Source organism: Engraulis encrasicolus, chromosome 13 (genome assembly GCF_034702125.1).
Source record: "Engraulis encrasicolus isolate BLACKSEA-1 chromosome 13, IST_EnEncr_1.0, whole genome shotgun sequence".
Lineage (NCBI taxonomy): Eukaryota > Metazoa > Chordata > Actinopteri > Clupeiformes > Engraulidae > Engraulis > Engraulis encrasicolus.
The window spans coordinates 49,420,306-49,441,064 of record NC_085869.1 but is presented as its reverse complement, the minus strand read 5'-3'; the positions used below and the strand labels follow the sequence as shown (position 1 = coordinate 49,441,064).

The 20,759-nt window shown below is 44.1% G+C and overlaps 1 protein-coding gene across 3 annotated transcripts in view; it reads right to left on the bottom strand.

Annotated features, from left to right (window-relative positions):
- adcy5 (adenylate cyclase 5) overlaps positions 1-15,049 on the bottom strand; it is a 170,231-nt gene extending 155,182 nt beyond the window's left edge. For all 3 annotated transcript variants that reach the window (XM_063214191.1, XM_063214192.1, XM_063214193.1), the window contains exon 1: positions 12,848-15,049. In XM_063214191.1, the coding sequence (XP_063070261.1) occupies positions 12,848-13,798 (951 nt within the window). In that variant the 5' untranslated portion in view covers positions 13,799-15,049. The remainder of the gene's footprint in view (positions 1-12,847) is intronic.
- Positions 15,050-20,759: the final 5,710 nt, after the last annotated feature.

The following is a 20,759-nucleotide window of genomic DNA, read 5'->3' as shown; positions in this document are numbered from 1 at the left end:
TGTGTTCCCCAAGCCACAAAATAATGAACAATGAGCTCTGATTTAAACTTTGGATCCGATAAATTAAAAATCCTAACGAATTGTGTCATTGATATGAAAGCTTGATAACATTCCAGGTCATCACCACAGCCTGCAAACTGTAACTAACTATGCCTGATTGTAGTAACTGCTGAACTTCGCAATCGGCCAACATAGACTAATTGCAAACCAAACCGAATAATGTGTTTCACATTTAGGCGTCGAGCCAGCAAAACACTTTATTAAAAAGTTCCTCCATGCTAGCTTTTGTCACTGCGCTGAAGTTGAGCAGAGGAAACGTAAACAATCAAAAACTCCTCCAAAGAGCTCAAGACAGCTAATCCAGATACCCCCGATGCCTTGATGTATTCATAATCCACTATGCAACTCCAGGCCAACGTAAAGGCTCGAGTACAAGCAGAGGGGGCAGGAGGAGGAATTAGACTACACACGGATGTTTAAACACGCACGGGCCAAGAATGGAAAACCGAGATCCATCTAATCCCAGTGAAAACAAGACCCATCTCGCTGTCCAGTTCATCTTCCATCTATGGATACGATCCTGTAAATCTTTTTTTATTCCCCCTCACACTCACACACTTGTGAAACATCTGCTCCCCACAACATACTGCAGGTACAGTAACAGCATTGGTAGGCCAAAGTAGTGGGAAGATGCCATTTGTTTTCTGTCCTCTTCTCTCCCTTTCTGCACACAATGGAGAAGAAAAGAACCATCGTTGTGCAAGCCCACAAACTCGCCAGCGTGCATTCTCTATGAATACATGGTTACAGAAGCTACCATGCCTTCATACATCACAATGTCACTTGAGGAGGCACCAAGGTTAGTGCTGCTAGCTGGCTCAAGAAAGAAGTAAAAAAAGAGGTCCAGGGCCCAATTAAAAGTGTGTGTGTGTGTGTGTGTGTGTGTGTGTGTGTGTGTGTGTGTGTGTGTGTGTGTGTGTGTGTGTGTGTGTGTGTGTGTGTGTGTGTGTGTGTGTGTGTGTGTGTGTGTGTGTGTGTAGGGGGGAATCTGGGTCGACCTGCCTTCTACACGTCTTCTTATGTGGACAGCAAATTCTTAAGCAGAGAGCCGCCACGGAGTACTCTGGTGCATGCATGCATAATATGCTCCATCCACCAGACTTTGGTATCTCTTGAAAATAAAAACATGAGCAAATCTCCAGTTCCCACCTTTTAAAAGGTAAAAGCAGACCTTTTCATTTCACTTCAAAGCACACATATGCAAAGAAAATAAAAACGTGTTAAATGTGCTTTGCCATCTTGATTTAATAAGTGCAAGTCTGGCCATTTTAACCCCATAGGGCATGTATGTAATGTAGAAACAACAGAGGGTGATCCACAGGATTGGAAATAAAGCAGAGGAAATAAAGGAGTTAAAAGTCAACATGAATGCAGACAAAATAAGCCCACAGTAATGCCAAGGTCATGACATGTATTTCATGCCGTTTTGTGTGTGCATTCAACACAATTACTTGCTAGTACAAAGTACAAAGTAACTGTGAAGGTGATCATTTATAGTAGCTAGATCAGGGGGAAATAGAGGTGTCTAGTATGTAAATCTAACAATGGAGAGAAAAATGGAAATTAAATTAACAAAATCAACCATTCTTTGCGTTTGAAATTAAACTGTTGTGAAGGAATGCAGCAGCATTGCATCATATGTGACACCTCCTACAACAGCCCAAAGAGAAGAAAATACCATATAGAAATAAAAACAAAATGGCATTTTAACCCATTTTGTCCTAAGCCCTTCTTGGGAAAGGGTGCCCTCTGCCTATTAAATCCAAAATATCTCAGCCTCCGAAGCACAAACAAACATGAAATAAGTTACATTTAAAATCTAGAACCTTCATTTTGCACTATTATAGTGTTCATTCAGCTCTAACATACCCCCATCTTTAATAAAACTCAAGCTCAATTCTCAAGAACTTGAATGCAGCGTATATGTCGCTCCAGGACACAATGGGTTAACAGAATAACTGGACAACAATGGAGAATCTTTACAAAGATTAAATTAAGATCTCAGTACATGACTAGAGCCCCTAAATAGATTTTGAGTGAATATGTCAGAGTATAGACATAACAGATATCAATAGTGGAGCCGCAGCCTGGAATTATGTGAATGTGCAAACGTTGGTTGAGGTCAGAGTCGAGGACAGGACGGACATAAACTGGGATAGACCACTTCAGACAGAGTCTGGGAGAGGCACCAGGAAAAGCAAGGTGAGGTTTGGTTTGGAGGTGCGAGAGAAATGAACTATGAGAAGCTTTGGACCCGAGTGACCTAATGACCAGGCCATGGATGTGGATTTAGCAGACCGGTATTGCAATGTGAGGATAATCCAGTCAAGAATTTTAAAAGGGTAAATACTTTTAAAAAATAGCTTTTGAAATAAGACGTGTACAAAAAGGGGCATGATATCGGTCACATTTAAGAGCCATATCCAAATTTCAACAGGTGATTGATTTCTGGCAGCAGATTTTAAGCCAAGACCTTGACGGTCGTAGCATACTATACTGAATAAAATCATCAACAATAGTAGTGTGGGTATATTTTTCTCTAGTAATATGCTGAAAACGGGAATCAATTATCCTTTAGATGTGCGTAAATGCCTTTCAAAGTGGAACAACAATAATATAACACCCAAATTCTGGAAATAAACAAGCATATCCTTCCATATGACTACATAAACCTGTTACATGTTACCTACAATAAGCTTATCACTTGAGGAAATATATAAACCATAAATGTATGTGTGTTTACAAGACATATCTATCTGGAACAACTGCACTACCTAAAGCTTAAAACAGCTGAGTAAAAGGAAATGTATAGAATCGTACGGAGTGTGAATTTGTTTAAGCCAATACTATGCACAGCCTTGTTTACAGTCTAATTGAAATAGCAAATGAGAGGGGAAAAAAATGCAGCCTGCCTTCTCTCACTATTATGCATACGCAGCAACACCATAAAAGGAGAGAACGGACCCCATATGGCCTTACGGAAGTGAACAAAACATTCCAATATGGCTTGGAGGACCTTTAAGAATGAATCGCAGATTACATCACAAACCGTGGGCTCACAACCCTTAATGACACACCTGTGAGCAGCAGCAGCAGCCTGCAGCCGAGCCATTGTCAAGAGCGTTTGCGTCACCCACACACGCACGCACACACACACACACACACACACACACACATCTTTTTCCTGATTGCCGACAGGTCTCCCTTGATAACAGGGAAAAACAATAATGTTGTGAAGGGTAGGGGGAGGGGGGTGAATGGGAGGAGGAGGAGGAGTTGGCAGCACGAGGGAGAAAACGCAGCACGGTCTGGGAGCAGTTGCGTCTTAATTATCCCCACTTCACGCCTCAAAGGGGAGACACGGAACCGTGAGAGGGGAGATGAAAAGAAACAGAGGTGTTGTGTCTTGTGGGGATGGGGTGGCAGAAGACGAAGGAGGAGGAGAAGAAGAAGAAGAAGGAGAAGGAGAAGATGCTGCTCAAGTTGACGCTGTTTGCGTTTAAAGAGAAGAAGGAGGCCCGGTTGCTAAGATACAGGAGGCTCTCATCATCAGCGTGTGTAGGGCCTGCACTCATGGGGGACAGCAGCAGAAGTGGTTTCTGAGAAAAGAGGCAAGGCTGTTCTCAGCATGGAGCAGCAACGGCAGCAGCAGCAGCAGCGTGCGTGTGAGCGCACGCAGGAGCGCAGCAGCATGGGGAGGACCACTGGAAGAGCGAGGAGCCAGAGTCATGAAGCACCTGCTCTGCAGGGTTTCCCGCAGAACAGTTGTTAGTCAAGCAGGGGGGATGGGGGGGTTAGCCGTTATCAGAAACATGTGACGATAATAATTTCAAAACCATTTTGAAAAATGATTAACTTTGTGTTATTTTCCAAACACAGTTAGAGAGAAAAAAACACGCACATCCGTCTCAAAAAGGTTGGGTGCAGGACCAGCAAAAATACCATGAAAAAATTTTGAAAGAAAAGTCCGCGACACCAAGCTCCCGTTGCTTATTTTTAATGTGACGTTTCGGGCAGCATGCCCTTCATCAGACAATTTGTCTGATGAAGGGCATGCTGCCCGAAACGTCACATTAAAAATAAGCAACGGGAGCTTGGTGTCGCGGACTTTTATTTTCCACAATCACCACAATCCCTTTTTGTGAGTCCCTACAGTATTTATGAAACATCCCTCCCACCCCATAAATAAACAAATAAAAGAGCATACATGTTTTGTACATCAACTTAATAAGTTGCGACCCTGCCGTAAGGGCACTGGGTGACTACGCTGGCGACCCGGGTTCAATTCCAGCCCGGGTCATTTGCCAATCCTTCCCCGCTTCGCTCTCCCCCACTCATTTCCTGTCTCTCCTCGACTATCCTGTCAGAAATAAAGGCAAAAAAGCCCTTAAAATGCATTTTTTTTTAAAAACTTCATAAGTTGCATTCAGAAATATTAAAATCCTTGTGTTTTCTGGGGACCAAGTCACAACAAAACTGCTGGGGGAAACACAGTGCTCTGCGTAAAATAGGCTTCAGCATTGAATTATAGCCTATAGCTGAGCTCTGGTGGAGGTAGCCTTTGTTTTTTTTTGTTTTTTTTTAAGGTGGCCACGGGGCTTGTACCTCTTTTCAACATGCAGAATCATGGGAAGGCAGGCAGCAGGCAGAAATATCTGTGAAGTTTGCTGGACTGTACATCAAAGTTTGCCACACAGACAAAGTGCCACTGGTGAACTGGGAAGATTGGAATTTCTTTTATTTGTTTGTTTATTTGTGTAGGGGGTTCTTGGCTTTATTAGATAGGATAATCTGAGGAGACAGGAAAGGAAAGAAAGAAAGAAAGAAAGAAAGAAAGAAAGAAAGAAAGAAAGAGAAAGATACAGAGAGAGAGAGAGAGAGAGAGAGAGAAAGAGAAAGAGACAGGGAGAGAGAACAAGGGAAAGAGAGAGAAAGAGACAGAGCGAGAGAGAGAGAGAGAGAGAGAGAGAGAGAGAGAGAGAGAGAGAGAGAGAGAGAGGATCGGGAAAGGGGATCCTGGGGAATATGTTTGAGTGGAGAGTGGGAGAGGGACATTTTTTAGTGGATGATCCATGATGTGCACATCCTCCTGGGTTGTTCACTCCAGTCTCTCTGCTTGTGTGTGTGTGTGTGTGTGTGTGTGTGTATATGTGTGTGTGTGTGTGTATATGTGTGTGTGTGTGTTACACTATCCCATGGGTCATTGCTGTGATGATGGTAAAGGTGAGTGAGTGGGTGGGTGGGTTTGGAGGAGGAAGAAGACTTGGGTTCTCAAAGGCAAATTAATAGCAGGTCTGTCAGGAGGGGTGCTGGAAGGTAGAGGACATCTGTTTTGTATTCCGGCGAGTCTGCACGTTACGGCGCGGGGCAATTCAATTACAGCAGCCTCAAACCTCATTACAGCTGGAGGTGGGCCAAGACAGACCGCCCGCCCGTCCGTCCGCCTTCCCTGCGCTTCCTCTCTCCTTGCCCTCCGAGAGGATAGGGAGAACCCGGACTGGCCGGCCTACCCCTGGGGAGAGAGAGAGGATGCCTCGTTCCACTTTGAGAATGAGAACAGAGGTGGTCAGGACAGGCAGGGTCGCTGAAGGTGGGTCCAAGACAAAGTCATCTGAAAGGCCCCCCAACCCAATAGATACAATGTAATGGAGAACCAATTCTGCCTCCCCCCATCTCCCTGGGCCTGGGACAACATGCCCCTTTGTCCCCCCCCTTGTCGGCGGGCCTGAAGACAGGACAGGGTAGGATGAGATGGGGTGGGATGGGCTAGGGTGAGAAGGAAAGAAGGAGGAGGCAGAAAAAGAGTACAGGGAGATCCAAGGCTGGACTGGGACCAGAAAACAGCCCAGGCAGTTGGGTCATAAACCTATCCCTCTCCATCACACAGCTCCCTGCTTTTCTACGGTGCACGTCATGAGGTCAGTTCAAATGTCGATGTTGAAGATAAACAGCCAAACAAAAATCAACAGCATCTGCCCTCTGAAGACTTTCGGCCCACTGGGAAAATGCAGTGTATGCCAAATTACCAATCACAAGCCCTGGGGAGATCCAGGACTGGCCTGCCTTTCTCTGGGGGAGAGAGAGGATGCCTCGTTCCACTTTGGCAGTGAATTGATAACAGAGGTGGTCAGGAAAGGACAGGGTAGGATGGGAGGGGATGGGATGGTATGGGTTAGGGTGAGAAGAAAAAAGGGAGGCAGAAAAAGAGGCCTGCACTGCCTTCTCCAAGAGAGAGAGAGAGAGAGAGAGAGAGAGAGAGAGAGAGAGAGAGAGAGAGAGAGAGAGAGAGAGAGAGAGAGAGAGAGAGAGAGAGAGAATGCCTCATTCCTCTTTGTGGATAGGTAATGGAGGGTGATGGGACGTGCTGCAGGCAAACAAGGAGGAAAAATCGTCTGATACCACCTGAAGAGGCTACCTCTGTTCACTTTAACGATGAACAACAGAGGGTGGTGTGACCAGAGTTGGATGAGATGGGGCAGGATAAAGTAGGATTGGACAGAGGCAGGGAAAAAAGAGAATGGGGAGGACCTGTTGGGCTGCCTTGCTCCAGAGCAGTGGTTCTCAACCTTTTTTTGAACACCCCCCCTTGACTGCATCATAAGCCTGCCAACACTCCCCTTAGTTTAAAAAACAAAATGGACCAGTGCCCCGCAATGGCAACTAAGCACCGCCCCTCCACCAACGCACCCTGGGGGGCTTTGGCGCCCCTGTTGAGAAACTACTTCAGAGAAGGAGAGAATGCCTTGTTTCTCTTTTGGGAGAGAATTGATAATAAAGTGAGGCAGAACAGGGTGAGGTAAGAAAGAAGGCTACTAGATAGAGGACAGAAGACAGGCAACAGAAAACATAGGAAACCAGGACTGCTTCTAGCTACCCTCTACTATTCTGTTTCCCAACCTTTTTTATCTTGCGTACCCCTAAGCAATTTTGTCATGTGATGAGTACCCCTCTCACTCATGCTCTATATCTGTTCCTCTATCGACCCAGTGTGACTACACGCCTATATTTGTTATTATTACATTTTTCAAAAGTACCCCCTAAGGTATACTCGCGTACCCCTAGTGGTACACGTACCCCTGGTTGGGAAACACTGCTCTACTACACTACATCTAGTTTGGCTACTCTTAAACCATGGCTTTATAACAGAGGGAAAGGAAGGTGAAAGACCCACTGCAAAACTCCCATCATTATTGTAAGACAGCATCCCACAGCACATAAACAAAATTGCATTTATGCCTCATCCATGCAAGGAGGAAGGCCAACTGGCGGCCCAAGGAGAGCAGTGCGGTAGTACAGTAACAAGATGGCAGAGAGTACTGCTTAGCAGAAAGGCGATGGGATGGAGGCAGAAGAAGAGGAAGAAGGAAGAAGTATCTGAGGAAGAAATGTCTGAGGCCCATTATGTGGCAGAAAGGTGGGCTTGTTCTATGCCAGGCTGTGCCCTCCTTGTGATGCAACACCACTAGCCAGGCCAAGAGCAATACAAATATCGTTTATGAGCTTCCGAAAAAATTGGGAACTCCTCCCATTTTGTCAAGAAGCATGCAACCATTAGTAATCCAAGGGAGGCGGGTCGACCATGCAATTTGGGAAATGTTAATTGTTATGCAAATGTTAATTGTTATGGTCAAACCAAGTCTAGAAGAGATTTGAAAGTCGATGATAATCAAGCTAGGCTTGTTCCACTTCGGCACTGGATTGATGGATTGATACCTGCAGGCCAGACCATTCTTCCAAGTCAGGTGATATTTCCTTGATGACGGCATCGGTTTACCCCACACAAGTCATCTTTATAAACAAACATTCTGAGGAAAACACTGACTGGCATGGTACTGGATGGGACGGGGAAGGAGGCCAGAGAAGAGGAAGTGTCTAAGACTAGGCTGTGTGGCCGACCCCGTCCTGGTGTTTACAATGCAGGATAAGAGGGGATTGAGAGGGCGCCCATAGAAGAAGGCCACACACACACACACCCACACACACACACACACACACACACACACACACACACACACACACCTTGTGCTTTTCTTTTTCTTTTGTCTGTTTGTGTGTGTGTGTGTTTTGGCGGGGGGGATCCAGTCATAAGGTATACTGTTAAAACTCCAGGCCTCGGAGAGAGACTGATAAAACTCTGCTCAGATAGATACATCAGGCTTAGGGGAAAATAAGTGCATTGATCTAACACACATACGCACACACAGCGAGTGAGACAGAGAGTGAGAGAGAGAGAGCGAGGTTGAGAAGGAGAAACACACACACACACACACACACACACACACACACACACACAGAGCAGGGTGATCAAATGTATGCGTCCTCTCCAAATGATAATCAGCAATTCATTTGGACACCCACCACTGCACTCCACTCAGTCTCAGGAGTTGAGTCGGGAGACGACCAACAGAAACATTGATGCACACTGGGGGGGGAAAAATCTGACAGGCATGTGACCCAAACACTTGTGTGGTAATCCATCAGCTGTCATAACACCACTACAGTACACACATACACACACTTGCAGGGAAGAATAACTTCCCATAGGGCTACATTATGATGAAGATATGAGACATGAAAGATGTGGAAATAATCAGGGAGTAGGGTTGTGCAATATATCGAATTTATATGGCGATATCAATTATGTTGTCCAAGCATAACAAATTTCATGAAGTCGAGTTGAAACTTTTTTGCTAATTTGTCTATGCTGCCAAAACTTGCTAACCAACGAGTATACCGTAATCAAAACTTGCTAACCAACGCTCATTGTGAATTCAACACACAAGATTGTGAATTATTTGGCACCATTTTTCTTTCTTTAAAAATATCAATGTTGACTGAAATAATCGTGATATTGTTTTTCCCATAATCGAGCAGCCTTAGTCATGTCATTACGGACAACTCCATCCACAAACGCCTGACTCCCATGGAAGCTGTGAATGTTGTGATTGACCTGAGGTTGGCCTCGCTGGCCTTTAGCCACATAACGAGAGAGCAATATGCTTGCTAAAGTTTTTACAACTAAATTCTTCACTAAATCCAAACAAGACACAAACATACAATGTGTAAAATGTGCAGTGTTACTTCAACTAGCCAGAGTACACCAACTAGCCAGAGTGTTAGATTTCACTATTTAAGTGTTTAATGAACACTGCATTTTTACTGTGCGTCTTAATGCAGTCTCCAAGAACTGTTTACATGTCTGAACTCCCAATCCTGCTCTAAATCCTGGGTCTTTCATTTGGATTGTAATGTTTTCTCCGACATCACACAGACTATCCTCAATTGACCACAAGAGACGGCCACACCAGCCCACCACGACCCCTGTCCCTGTGTGATGTGCATTAAAGCCGGTTTGTTCAGACATGCAATAAGGCAACATGATATCATCCGTCGTCAGATAAGCACGAAGCAAGAGTTCAGTCTCATAAAAACACACAGGGATTTGATATGCTTAAGACAACAGCTTTGCACAGCAACACCAACAAACACGTTTGTTCCGTTCCCACACCCCTTGGCTCTCAAACCGATCAATTAGTCACAGTATTGCATATGAAGTCTTTGAGGAATGAGGGCTAGTTTTTCCTGCAATACAAAAATAACAGGTACGCCCAGTCTGAAAATAGAGAGTCCATATAAAAGACCCCAACCCAACCAAATAACCTTCTATTTACAATGGGATACCTAAAGGACCAAACATACATGGGGGTCAGGGGTCATTAACGTTGTTAGCAGCAGACACCAGCATGCAGCCCCCAGAGCTACTTCCACTCTGGCAGTGTTTCTCAAACTTCTTCACATCAAGGACCACTTTGTCCACCCGAAAATATTGAGGGACCACCTGTCAGTTGACGGGTGCTAATTTGACACTGCGAATTTTGATGCAGATCACTTACTTTTTATTGACATTTACAAGCCTGTCTTATTGGGCTGAAAATGAGACTTCAGCAATGTTTAGCTTTGTAACAATGCTACAAATATAGCCTACTGCTAGCTTGTCTTGGAAAAGTAGAAATCCCCTCGCGGACCACCGGAGCTTTGTTGAGGACCACTAGTGGTCCCCGGACCACACTTTGAGAATCACTGCACTATGGTATGAATAAAATGATCTGTGTATTTACATAACTATGTATTACCATGACAACCATGCCGCCTTTAGTTCTACACAATCGTTCTGATCTGAAAGACAGTCTGGAAGCTCTCCTCAGAAACGGATCTCACTAGTGATTAGGTCCGGTGGTAACCAGACAAACTATGTATTACAGTAATTACTGATCATCAATTAATTCATTTACTTATTACAAGAGAGGCATTAGCTGTGGTTGTACCACATGGTGTCGGCTTCAAATGACACGCCATTGACCCATGGGCATCAGATGATGCAGAGAGGAGATAGAGTTGAAGCTGTGCATATGTAGAGAGTACAGTGCTGTACTGTGTGCTACTCTGCTCCATTTCCTATGTCTGCTGTTACTGATATAGGCCTACTGTAGGAGAGGGGGGATGAAAGCGCTTTTCATCTCCTTACATTCAGTGACTCAAACTCCAGACCTTGAACTTTGTTGAAGTGTTGTACTTGCTCTATTGTTCGACAGCAGCATATGATTTTTTTTCTTCTCTTGCAGGCGGAACAAAGAAAAAAAACTTTCACAATGATGGATGACAACGTTGTTCAGGAAGGCACAGAGCTGGCAACAATTCAATTACCTTTCCATTCATGAAAGACAAACAATAACAAAACAAAAATCTTTCTAGCAGGGAGAGCAAGTTCATCTGTAAACATGAGTACAGCCATGTACCACTGGGTCTTGGGGAGTGTGTGGTGGCTGGCGAGCAACAACAATCACCTGCATTGTTTTCTGAAGGCCCATTAAAACTCAGAGCTTTCGCACTTAGGGCCCGGCTCCAAAGCTCTGGGCTGGAACTGCTGACGAGGACACAAGGACACAGCGAGCGAGTGTGGAAATATGATGAAAAACATACTGAAATGGCTGCCAAGGCCCTCCACGGCAGAATCTGAAATGCTCCCTATTTTTCACGACAGCAGAGGGGCTGCGTAGGCTGTGAATTACATTGGGATTTTTTTTATTTATTTGCCTACATGTGCACTATCTAGTGAATGAGTGAACATTTCTGATGTAAGGGTCTCTAGAAGAAGCTGTGGATTCTCTCAAAACCCTTTCCTGATGTTTGTTTGTTCTTTCCCATGCACAACTCGTGTTAGTCAGCATCATTTTGTGGCTCAGTGGGAATTGGGTTTGCGATGAAAACAATCATTCACACAAAACAAATGCTTGCCAAGTCTCACCCAAACTATCCCTCAAAAGGTTCTGCTGCCCAAGTGCGATCACAACCTTAAACCACTAACTTTCACCCTTGGGCGCATGCAGAAAAGGTATTTTAGGGGCCGTCATGGTGTATTTGTTCCAATGTGCATGGGAAAACTGGAACGATGCGAAACACTTGTGTTTGGTGAATGCGCTGGGCAGTAAAGGGGTGGAAAAGTTAGTCAGGACTGAAATAAAGTTCAGAATGGAACAACGTAGCTGGCCTTGTAAAACAATAGCCAGAGGCCTACAAGTTTTATACGGCACATATTTGGGTTTTAAATATGGGGCCCAAAACACTTCTGGACAGTAGGCATTAAGAAGAAAACTACCATTAGGAATATACAACATGTTCCCAGAGGGAAAGACAGGAATAAAGAAAATGAGGCTGAAAAGAATAACATCCTTCACTGAAAACAAGTAGGCCTACCACCAAAATGACGGAATGATGGGTTTTTTTTTTTCAAACCAAATTCCTGTCAAACTTTACAATGTACATAAAAAATACACACCACTTCTCACTTTTTTTACAATGCTCAAATGGAGACCTCCTGCAGACTCAGTGAGACTTCAAACTAATATATTTTTAAATTATTTATACATGACTGCAACAGGCTACCATACAAATGAAACGTGCATCTCTGGTGACTTGGTAAAAGTGGTGGCAAATCAATTCTCTGTAGTGGTAGTAGGCTACTTGTTGGCCTAACTGTGGCGGCATATTTTCTCCATTCTACCCAGTCATTAATCTGACATCATCTCAGCACAAAAGCCACTGTCATCTGCACAAGTGACCTATGGAATGTCCAGATAAACGGAATAGCATATTCTGGTGCTGCCCATCGTCTGTGTTGCAGGGGCAGCTTTCAATCAGCATTTGCCCTGCACAGAGGTAGACACCAAACAGTAATCCAAGAATAAACACATTGTATAATTCTCCCAGGTGCCCCTAAAATAATGCTTTAATCACCTGTTATTGTTTGTGGGTGACAACTCATTCACTGGTGCAGGCCTCAGAAAATATGACAAGGAGCAAAGCACTTGAGGTTTCCTAGCAACCAGTGGTTGATTGCTCTCCTCTCCAACCTCTCAATTTTTTCTGTTTGCAGGTGCTTCGCTGCTTATATTTGCATTATTTGTGTTTTGTTTTTTGCATCTACATGCCAAAATGAATGCTTGTGTTGGCTTTCGAAACCAATAACACCCACCACATCAATATGCCCAGCTGTGTGCGCACGCAGCCGCGCACGCAGCCACGCGCGCGCGCACACACACACAAGCGCGCGGGAGGTAGGGTGCCCTGCAACTGCACTTCAGGGTTGACCTTGGTAGGTTACACTTGTGACTCACAGAGCACCTCCAGTTCCTAGACAGATGTAGATAACTTAGGAAGGCGTGCGTAATACACAACCCCATCAGGTGTAACAGATCTTGAAACTGATAAGAATGGAAAATGCACTCACCTGTTTCCATAGGAGAACGTCCATCTCGTTCAGCCTCCACGAAATGCTGACATGTATAGCCGATAACACCAGCCCGGTGACAACTGCCGCCCGCATCCTGACAGGCAGCAGCGTGTAGATGACATGAATGAAGAAAACGGTCCACCATATTCCTTCGGAGGCGCTCCTTGGCTGCACCAGAATGACTCCAATCACCTGTACCACCAGCACGACCAATATCACGACGTAGCAGACGATCCACATGTGGTCCTGATGGAAGCCATTCCGATTGCACACTACCATCAAGACTAGTATAAGCAAGATAGCCATGGAGAAAACAACCACATAAGTTAGGCGACAGATGCCCCCGGCGCAGTGGAATCCGAGCATGACCGCACACACAAGCACAAGCACAGCCATGAGCATGGTGAGGCTACTCTGGTTAAGTCGGAAAAAGTAGCGCTGGTACAACTTCTCCAACTTTTCCGACTGAAACTTTTTGGACTTGAAAATATGCATCACGCTGGTGCAGCATGCGACCATTGAGAACATAGAAAAGTGGACGTCGGAGACGGCGTCTTCCTCCTCTGGCTTGGACTTGGCTCTCCTCTCCTCCAGACCCAGTTCCACCGACTTGGGTCTTACTTCGCCATCCGTGTACCTTGGGGACGAGCGGTTATTGTTGCGACTTCCCTCCCCATGTTCTTGCCACGCAGATTTGGACCTGAAACTAACTCGGCTGACGGTTGTGGTGGCGGTGGTGGTAGCTGCTCTCCCGGGTTGTCGGTCGAAATCGTCCTCCTCCCTCCATCTGCTGTTGGACCGTGCGAGCTTTCTGCTAGAGGATCGGGCCGAGTATGGACATCCGTTCGCAACGGCCTCTGACTCGCCCCAAGCTGATCTGTGCTCCGTCCCTCCCCTCAGCCCAGGAGCACCGACGCCGGGCGGGCTTACACTGTTCGCTCTGGACATGTTGCCCTGACAGCTCGTCAATTTCAAATGTAAAACAAAATTTCAACGAAAGAAACAGAAAAGCTTGCCAATTAAAAACTCAAGTCTTTAAAACAACCATAAGTTTAGTGGTTGTGGCCTGCAACCATGGTCGTCACAAAAGAGACTTCTGAGGAAAAGCTTTTTTCACAGAAAGAGGTAGGCCTAATTGCCTAAAATAAACAGTAGCCTTCCTGTACCTGTCTGTTCATCTGAATGATTTAAGTTCATTGGGTTAACATATCGAACATCTTGCAGGTCAACAATCTTGGTGTTACCTAAAAGGAGGCCAACTGGCTGATCTTGAAGGTTACCCAAAATCCAGTTTCAGTCAGAATCCATGATGACCCAAGTTCGTTGTGGATTCCAGTCTTGGAGTCCTCACTGTGAAATTAATTAAAACTGCCTCCATTACATTGGATACCTCTTAAGAAATAATTAAATAAGATCCCAAATCATCTGGGAGTAACTCCCGGATGACCAGAACATCACAGTCAGGGAGCCCACGTAGCCATCAGAGGGAATTATCTGCACATATGACATGTCACATTGTCAACACATAGCCTACATCAAGCCACCAAAATGACAGCTGCAGCTACGATAGTGGGCGAGAAAGACTTGGATGCAACTATGACATGTCCTCCTAGCTGATCGCCTCTTTTATCAGGCAAATAAAACATCCGGTCGAGCCGAGGCAGGGAAGGAAAATAATATCTACATGCTGCTATCTGTGTTGATTCATTGATTCAAGCAAGTCGTCCACCTGTGAGAAGCTTGGTGATGCTGTCCAGCGCATGGTAAGACACATATGATTTCCCCTCAAACGCACGACCATCATCTCGACCCACGCAAGTGTTCAATGGCCACAAGGACAGCATAGTGTTGGTAGCCTACAGGACGATGAGCAGCCTAACCACACACGTCTTTCCTTCAAACACACCACTCACGGTATCCAGTTGTTATCATATTGCAGCTGCTCGTGTGTGATCAACATCCCCTGTTCCAATCAGTAGCACACTTTGCCCATGCGGATCCATGCAGCATCAGAGGCGTCAACGCGTTAAAAATGCAGCTTGTTTCCCCTTTGCAGAGCTGTGGATTCAGCCCACGTCTGAGAACAGCAGTGCAAACAACCGTTTGGAAACCCTTAGCGCTAAAAAGATCCTCTGCGGACTGTCTACAACGGGATACACAGTATTGATTAAGCTTCAACCCGTTTCGCTGCCACTGTGCTTTCTATCACCTACCATTCAACCAAGGCTGATTCCTGAGATCCGCCTTCGCCCAAGCGCAATTGGATGAATCGACCGAAAACTTTCGCCACTGGCATTTCATTGGCTGCTGCTCCTGTCAGCGTATGCCTATTAAATGTTTCAAGCGCTCTTTTGATTCTTCTGACTAGTAGGCGGGTTTGTTACCGCAGCTGGACCCTTAACAAGGATGCCGTCCTCCTCTTTCGAAGTTCAGAAGATCAAAGAAGACAAACATTCAATTTGCTTGTTAAAATTCAACAAGCTACCCCAGGATCCTGAATGATTCTAACAATGTGTTGGCTAATATGTTTCAATAACTAATGAAAATGGGCAGATGGAATTAAATGTTTAAGCTTTTAAATATTTGACCAGTTTAACCAACATTTAACTTATTGAGCTTTAACTTATTGACTTCAACTTTATCTAGGCTACCTAGTGACATGTTCTTTGGTCAATTTGTGTTCAGATGACAGTAGAAATGTGGCTAACAGGACTGACTTGGGGGATAAAACCTCCTGGGCATTTTTGCAGGGTCCCCTTCTAAATTATGGGACAATATTGCCCCCTGATGATTGTCGGTCCACCAGGAAATGCCCTATATGCTAGATCACAGCACCAGGCTTGCTTGCAAATATAGTTATTAGAAGAAGACACCTCAACTAAACTTTTAAATCCCTGCCAGCAAATGAGATTACTCTAAATACCACAATTGAGACCAATGTAAATTGTTATATAGGCCTAATAACAACAAAGCCATGCAGGGGGTTTCAAAGCATCTGGTTTTGGAGAAATGTTGTAGTCTAACCAGACATCTCCTGATATTCAGCATTGGAATGAAATGACCCAAAGTCCATATACCGCAGCTCCTCAAGAACTTGTGTGGCTGATGATGACTAAGGCAGCCGATAGCCATGAAGTCAGGCCTTCGTCAAACCTAGCATCTCATGACTGCTCCGCCTCAAGCCAGGATCAGGGGAAGAACAACCTCTATTCATGTTCCTCAACAACAAAACTCAATGTAGCAAGAGGAGAGTCAACGTTTCATTCACGTAGGCCTATGTTAAGTTTTCCACCCATATGTATGTTTCTTGACATCAACATCATGTTTGGCTTTGCCCCGATGAAGGCCATGTCATGGCCAAAACATATTGGCAGTTTTTTTTTCATATTTTGTGGGGGGGGGCTTTTCTGCCTTTATATTGACAGGATTGTGGAGGAGAGACAGGAAACAAGTGGTCAGAGAGAGACGGGGAAGGATCGACAAATGACCCGGGCCGGAACTGAACACAGGTCGCCGGCGTAGGAACCCAGTGTCCTACATTAGGCCACGGCAGGGCCGTATTGGCAGTTTTTAAAGGTCTAAAATCATTAGAGCTGTTTAAACATTTTTGAAGAGCCTCTTGGATTCCTCATCCATCACTCTAAAGCTGATTGATGTGCATGCTTTTAATGTAGTTAGTAGGCCTAGGCTATGTAGCCTATGAATGTGTTGTATGCACAAGCAGCACACAGACACCTGAGGTCTGTATTTCCCTGAAGGTCCACGTGTGACTTCTTAAGGATGTCTGCTGCCCTCGTGTGGAGATATATCAGTGGCTTCAAGAAAGAACCAAAGAAAGACTTAAAGGCCCAGTGAGTAATTTTAGGAGGCCTATTTTTAGTTTATTTTCAAAATGTATACTGCCCATTGGCAACATTTTATATTTTTCTTGAGTATAAGTCAAGTCTGAAGAGAGTATGGTTTTTCAGCTGAACATAGAGACAACCTCAAATGTCAGTGATTTAAAATGGCTGGTTTACATGGAGAAACGTCACCATTTCATGCAGTCATGGGTAAGCGGTTAGGGCATCAGACTTGTATCCCAAAGGTTGCCGGTTCGACTCCCAACCCGCCAGATTGGTGGGGGCAGTAATTAAACAGTGCTCTCCCCCTTCCTCCTCCATGACTGAGGTACCCTGAGCATGGTACAGTCCCACTGCACTGCTCCCTTGGGACGCTATTGGGGATTGCCCCCTTGCACGGGTGAGGCATAAATGCAATTTCGTTGTGAGTAGTGTGCATTGAACACTTGTGTGCTGTGGAGTGCTGTGTCACAATGACAATGGGAGTCGGAGTTTCCCAGTTGGGCTTTCACTTCGCTTCACATATGAAAAATGTACATTTACATTACATTACAGTACACTTAGCTGACCCTTTTATCCAGCGACTTAGAGTAATTAGGTTCAAGGTAGGGGTGGTACTGTTCACAAAATTCACGGTTCGGTTCATATCACGGTGTCAAGGTCACGGTTTTCGGTTCTCTACGGTTCTTTTTTTTTAGTTCATGATAAATGGTGCACTAGCTAATAGAATCGTACGTATCACTAAATATCCTACATATGGTTTGTATAGGCTTATAATGTGAAAATGGTGTGGTTTTAATTGTGTCATCCTCTGATTTGGTCTTATACGCTAATGTTTTAATCAGAGAGACTGGATAAGATACTCATAGAATCTCTGTTTTACATATTTTTCTGGGCAGTACATGAATTGCGGTTTGCGATGGATTGCACGGTTCGGTTCGGTATGTGTGTGAATTGTACGGTTTCGGTTTTCGGTGCGGTTTGTGCCATCCCTAGTTCAAGGTATTGGTTACAGGCCTGGGGCAATGTGGGGTTAGGTGCACAAGCCGAGTTTGACTTTTGCATCGGGTGGGCAAAAATATAATAGGAATAATAATGTGTTACAAAAATATAATATTCATATTAATTTTATACTAGTATGTATTTTACTTTTTCAAAACATTTGGAATATCACTATGTTTACATATTTAACATTTGCCATTTCCTTGATGTCACTACATGTTTCGGGGTGTACATTGTTCTGCCCCACTCAAACTACATCCATGGTCGACTCAGGTGCCTTGCTCAAGGGCACTTCAGCCATAGATGAAAGGTGGTAAGGGAGGGATTTGAACCTGTAACCCTCTGATATGAAACACAGCACTGTAACCATTGAGTCATGGCTGCTCATTTCCAAGCCAGAATGAAAAAGTTTTTGAGAAAAATTGGTGGTAGTAAATATTCATGGAAAAAAAAAGATGAAACTAGGGAATGGGCAGCATAAATTCGGGAAATAGACTACAACAAAAAATGTCACACTGATTTAACACTCTGCCAGTCTATTGACATCAAACAAATTTGAAAAAAAAAGCATAAAATAAATAATTAACATTTTAATGTATTGAATTCATGCTACCCATTTACAAATGTTACCTTTTTCACGAATACTTACCACCACCATCAAAGTATTCATTATGACTGGGAAAATTGCACTTTTCATACATGAAAAGGGGGATCTTCTCCATGGTCCGCCATTTAGAATTTCCAGAAATGGACATTTCAGCTGCAAAAATGACTGTACTTGGGTCATGCTAAAAAAAGATTAGTTTATTACTTGGTAAACTTTCATGAGTAGATCAAATTTGGCGATAGGCAACCCAGTTTCAATGGGCAGCATAGTTGCAGTACCTTTCTTGACCATTTCCTGCACAGTGCACCTTTAATGACAACTGATGAGACACTCAAGGTTGGTGTATTTAAAGTCATGACAACATCAAAGCAGCAATTGGCGGTTTTGTTTGATTGATTTTGTGCTTTTTGGTCCCTTACAAGTCTGAAGCAGCCTATATTTTCACTGGAATTATGAAGAGAAGGACCACTCCCCCAAACATACAGTAGGCCTATGTACAGTACATGTGACACATTGAGAGTGGTCACAGATCATCACTAAACAACCAACTACCAGGATATATTTCATCATGTCAGGCAGCACAGTGAGCAGTGAACCTTTGCATGAGCAACCTGAGAGAATCAGAAAACATAGAAATGTTAGTTGTCAAAAGAGATTCCAACTTCCTGATAAGGATGTCCATGTTTTTCAGCCTTGTAAATGCGCAATCTTGTAATAGTGGCAGTATCATGATAGCAGTGTTTGCCATTTCTTGGTGAGATGTACAAGAGAGGATGGGCAAAAAGACAACAGACATGTTTGCTTCCCATATTATTTATTGTAAATATATAGGTATTAATAACCATACGTATACAAAGTCTGCTGGTCCCATGCAAAACTCTTTTTTTGTCATTATTAAAAAAAGCCCAGGGATATTTGAGAAGGGGAGATTGAACCTTTTTCAGTGGCATGCTTCATTTCTTTACCATGGTACATTAACCCAAATCAGTGGGTAGTTGTTCACTCATTCACATTTTCCCCTCTATACATGCATACAATATTTCCACCAGTCACAAACCTGCACAAAAATCTTCCCAAAGACACAAAACTTTCCCACCTTCACCCATGGCGGGCCACACACACGCACACACGAATGCACGCACGCACGCACACACACACTTCAGCACCCTTGGATCAGAAAGCCATGGGCCAGCTGGGCCAGTTGAGGACTTCTACTCTTGCAGGGTCACCTTGCCTGTCTTCCTGTCTCACATCCAAAGAGGCCAGTGCATGAAAAAGACCTTCACACAGCCATCTCGCAAACAGCTGGCGAACACTTAGCAGATACATTAATTTCCAACAGGCAAGGTGTCCTCCAAGATGAGGCGAAGGCATTCGTAACAGTCACTGGAGCTCCCCTCGTGTTCGAACGTTTTTTTTGTGTGGGTCAATGACTGTGACTGTGTTAGCCTGTGCCAGCCAGCACATTCCTGATTCTTGACTTGTATGGGCAGATAGATTAGAAAAAGAATTGCCCTCCCCCATGTCAACCTATGCAAGTATGGTCTCAATTCTTAACTTGGCTGAAGATAGAAGAGATAAGATACAAAAAAATCCCTCCCAATAGTGGACTGATGCAAATCTAAATGTATTTAAATACCGATTACAGGCAACAAATAAAAAAAAAAACTTCTAGCCAACAAGCAAATCCTTCAACACCCCACCCCCCCCCCAAGACTAAACTTAAACCCTTGCATGGTTTGGACTGCCCTAGTATAAGCACTATATTGGGTTCATCTCTGTGGCTCAGAAAAAAACTGGAAATTACCTACGCATGAAAATAGTTGAGTCCCTTTAAATGTGTGGCTGCGAGTGGCAGGAAACAATGTGATGGATGGGTATAAATAGAGGCTAACAGTTGCTGTAGTGCAGTGATGCTACTTGAGGAGGGGAGGTCCTTCTCAGTGAAACATGGTGTGAAAATCAGGTCTCTAAACTCACATCCTTTCCTCTGTCCTCCAACCTTGTGCCTCATTGTTGACCTGGGAAAAGTCAGTTTTATACTGGGCATTCATTTATATAAGAAGTGCTGCTACGTTGCAAAATGATGCATGTCAATTTAGGAACTTATTGGGAAACCGACAATTTTGTATTGGGCATTGCATTGCAAAATGCATTTAATATAGGTTTGAAAAGTATGTTCACAGAATATTTGAATGGCAAGAATTCACACATAGGTGATAGTTTAGACGTCCTGTCATTTCCCATAATAAAATGTAATTAAAGTAAATAAAATGACACATAATTTTGCATCAAAACTTTTCACACACGTATATATGTATACACACACGCACAAAATACAAATGTGGTACATCTGAAAAATAAACCTTATATTTTGAATGCTAAACGAATGTCCAATATAAAACTGATTTTACCCAAAAAGGCATGAGGCTGAAGGAAAGGACGCAAGTTTGGAGAA